Source organism: Limulus polyphemus, unplaced genomic scaffold, assembly GCF_000517525.1.
Source record: "Limulus polyphemus unplaced genomic scaffold, Limulus_polyphemus-2.1.2 Scaffold4686, whole genome shotgun sequence".
In the NCBI taxonomy this organism is placed as follows: Eukaryota; Metazoa; Arthropoda; class Merostomata; order Xiphosura; family Limulidae; genus Limulus; species Limulus polyphemus.
In genome coordinates, this window is record NW_013670296.1 from 8,261 (window position 1) to 11,446 (window position 3,186).

Sequence of the window (3,186 nt, forward strand, 5' to 3'; positions counted from 1 at the left end):
ATAAAAATATTTGTTACTCTTAATTTTGGTTATATTTACTCTTGAAACAGAACACTTTCGGGGACCTTGCTAAAGTACATCAAATACTAGGTTTGATATAGCTTAAGCAAATTTTATGTTACCAGGTATCGGGTAACATTCTAATGTGACATAGATTTGTAAAAACACTCTAGTTTTTGATGAAAAGAAAAACGTTAACAACTCCTGATTCCAAAGATAATCTAACATTGAAAGTATTTTGAAACATAACTTCCAGCTTTAAACAGTTGTTAAAATTCATTGTGTTCGTGACTGCAGCAGAATAACTAAAATTGCGTAACCATCTCTCGTGTTGTTTTAAACATCCAGAATTTATGCAATTTACATTTTCAATCTGAACAAAGTTAGGTCCGTATATAACATCCCTGTCAAAAACAGAAATTTTGGGAACGTTATACAAAATTGCAGTAGAATTTTTAAATTTTAATGTTTTAGTAAAGAATAATAAACTGGGAGTGAGACTTAAACATTATATAAATATAAGAAAAGTAACACGTACCCTGTAATCGACTGTTTGTTCTTGGACGTCTTCGTTCAAATATGCAGGCGTGATATAGCAAGGCTTAACAATGTCTTCACGGTCTTTTATCCTAAAGTAAACCCCAGAACGTGTTTTCTTTACTTTTGTTACGGTTACTGAAATCGAAATTGGTAATAATAATAATAATAATTTTTTCCCTTGTAGAATTTCTAAGCCAAATGTGAAAAAAAGTTCTTTCGAGTTGGGCCTGATCAGTTAGAATCGGGGTTCTCAAAACTAAACCCCCGTTGTAACAGCGGTAAGTCTATGGACTTGTAACGCCAAAATCCGGAGTTCGATTCCCTGAGGCAGACATAGCAGTTTGCCCAGTATGGGTTTGCTATGAAATACAAACAAATAAACAATCATAAAACTGTTTAGCTTGAAGCCCCTAAGACCTTAGACACCCTGGTTGAGGACACAAGCCTAATGACATAAAAAATCTATATAAATAAACGTCAATTTGTGTGTTTGTGAGTGTATATATATATACATATATATATGTTCCTTATACTTTTCCACATTTCTTGATCGATCAGCACCAAACTTGATACAGTGATACAGGATGACATGAGGAAGGTCATAAGGGGAGGGGAATGGACCCCATATAATTTCATATCTAATTTCGGAAAAACTACCAAATCAGGACAACTTGAATATTGATACAGGATGACATGAGGATGGCCCCATCTAATTTCATATTGATAGAATTCTTGAAAACAGTATGTCTTTCATTTCAATATTGGCATATTTATATATTTGTATTGTACTTTTGATGTTTATCATGTTAAGAAAAAAAACATAGAACCACAATTTTCTACTTTTTATTTCACTCATCCAACTGACGGGTACTCCATCTAGTGTTAAATAGATACCTTACTTTCAGAGTAATTTCATTTAAAAAGAAAAAAAAATCCGAAGTATAAACAACGTTGCATAATAATATTTATTGCTATAACTAAACTCCTCGCTGAAAATATTGCTTTGTCCAGGAAAATTTACAGATATTATTTCTACATGTGTTGAGGCCCTCTTGAATACGTCTGGGGTCCCAATAATATTTCTGCTTGCTGTTACTGTTGCTTAGCTGTGTACACAATAGCAGAGTTGTGAACTTTTACATACTGAAATTAGTGAGGTAAACTCTCGTAAACTTGCAAGAGACAGTGAGATTTTATGCTTTTTGGAGCCCCTTGGTGGCTTAGTGATAAGTATGAGTGCTTATAACTTCAACAATCAGAGAACTCATTGCGAATTTTTTTACTTAACAACAAACAAGCAAAAACTTTTTTGAGGCAGAAGAGTGGCTTTCCTTTTCAGATATTACTGTTTATTTGAACGTACTTCCCTGAAAAATATTTCAAAGGTGGAATACAAGTAGGGCACACTTAGAGATCTAGGAACATACAGATATGTCATTTTTTTCTTTGAACTATACAAAATATAGATACAAGAACAGCAGCATTATAAAATTCATTAATGGTTATTCCACCATGCATATGGTAGTCTCAATAATCGAGACTAGTTTCATCTCTAAAAGTAGATGGCGCCGCCAAGTGTTGTTCTTGTTTTGTTTTAGAGCAAAGCCTCATGGGGCTATTTGCTGTGTCCTCCACAGGGAATCGAACCTCGGACTGTAGCATTGTAGGTTCGTAAACTTACCGCTTTCCCAAGCGCCGAATTAGTGTATTTTCCGTTATTTTAGAGCATATTCAAGCGAGGCCGTGAGAAATGCTGAAAATCCATGAGATTTGAGATGTTTGCAATAGTCTAATGGATAAGTTTTTCTAATTTTTCCGCGGCAAATACGTGGTGGAACGTTAGTAATAACTGATGAAACGAGCTTCAACAGAGCAGTAACACATAACTGTAAAACTAGAACGTGTATTTTTACACCATGTACTAACTGTAACTACTCAAGGAATTGTCGTTTTGAAAGCTATCAGTTCTTGTCAACTCAAAAGAAAGTCCCAAGAACTGTCCTAACGCAGCGTTTCTCAAACTGGGATCCGCGAGTCAATGCGTCCGAAAGAGCAAGGATCATGTTAGACTGAAGAAACTATAATGCCATTATCAACAGTTGTTTCTTTTCAGCATTAAATTCATATTCCCTTGATCATCAAGGTGCAGTTGAGGTTCAAAAATGGGGCCTTTCGCATCCGACCCTCACTGGCTACATACCCACATGTATGGAACGTGGTTACTTTTGTTGGTTTAATTAAAACATTTTAACAATCATATTTAATAATTCCGTTAATAACTAACTTATAACATGGACTGACTGTATCTAATTTTACAGTAAGTTATGAAACATTAATTACCGTTTTGAAAACGAATATTTACATAACTATTTTCTACGAGTACCTGATATAACGGAAGTGACGTAACTCACCACATGGCACAACAATCATAGTTGACGAGCATCCACTTCGAAGGACACAATATGAAAGAATCCGCGTACTGTAGAAAAAAATCACTAATTTATACACATTTCTGAAACATAATAATTTTGTTTTTACATACATCATTATTATCTTATTGTTCGAATGCAGAAATTTTTATAAAACGGTTTTGTTGTACGTTGTATATGCAATATCAAAATAAATATTTAAAGTATTGTTGCGTCA

The 3,186-nt window shown here is 34.1% G+C and overlaps 1 protein-coding gene across 2 annotated transcripts in view; it reads right to left on the minus strand.

The window, feature by feature from the left end:
* The window catches only part of LOC106471537 (aromatic-L-amino-acid decarboxylase-like), a 38,037-nt gene that overhangs the window by 7,141 nt on the left and 27,710 nt on the right, over nt 1-3,186 (minus strand). For both annotated transcript variants that reach the window (XM_022400144.1, XM_013932136.2), the window contains 2 exons: nt 2,952-3,019; nt 539-629 (listed from right to left, as the gene is read on the minus strand). In XM_022400144.1, the coding sequence (XP_022255852.1) occupies nt 539-629; nt 2,952-3,019 (159 nt within the window). The remainder of the gene's footprint in view (nt 1-538; nt 630-2,951; nt 3,020-3,186) is intronic.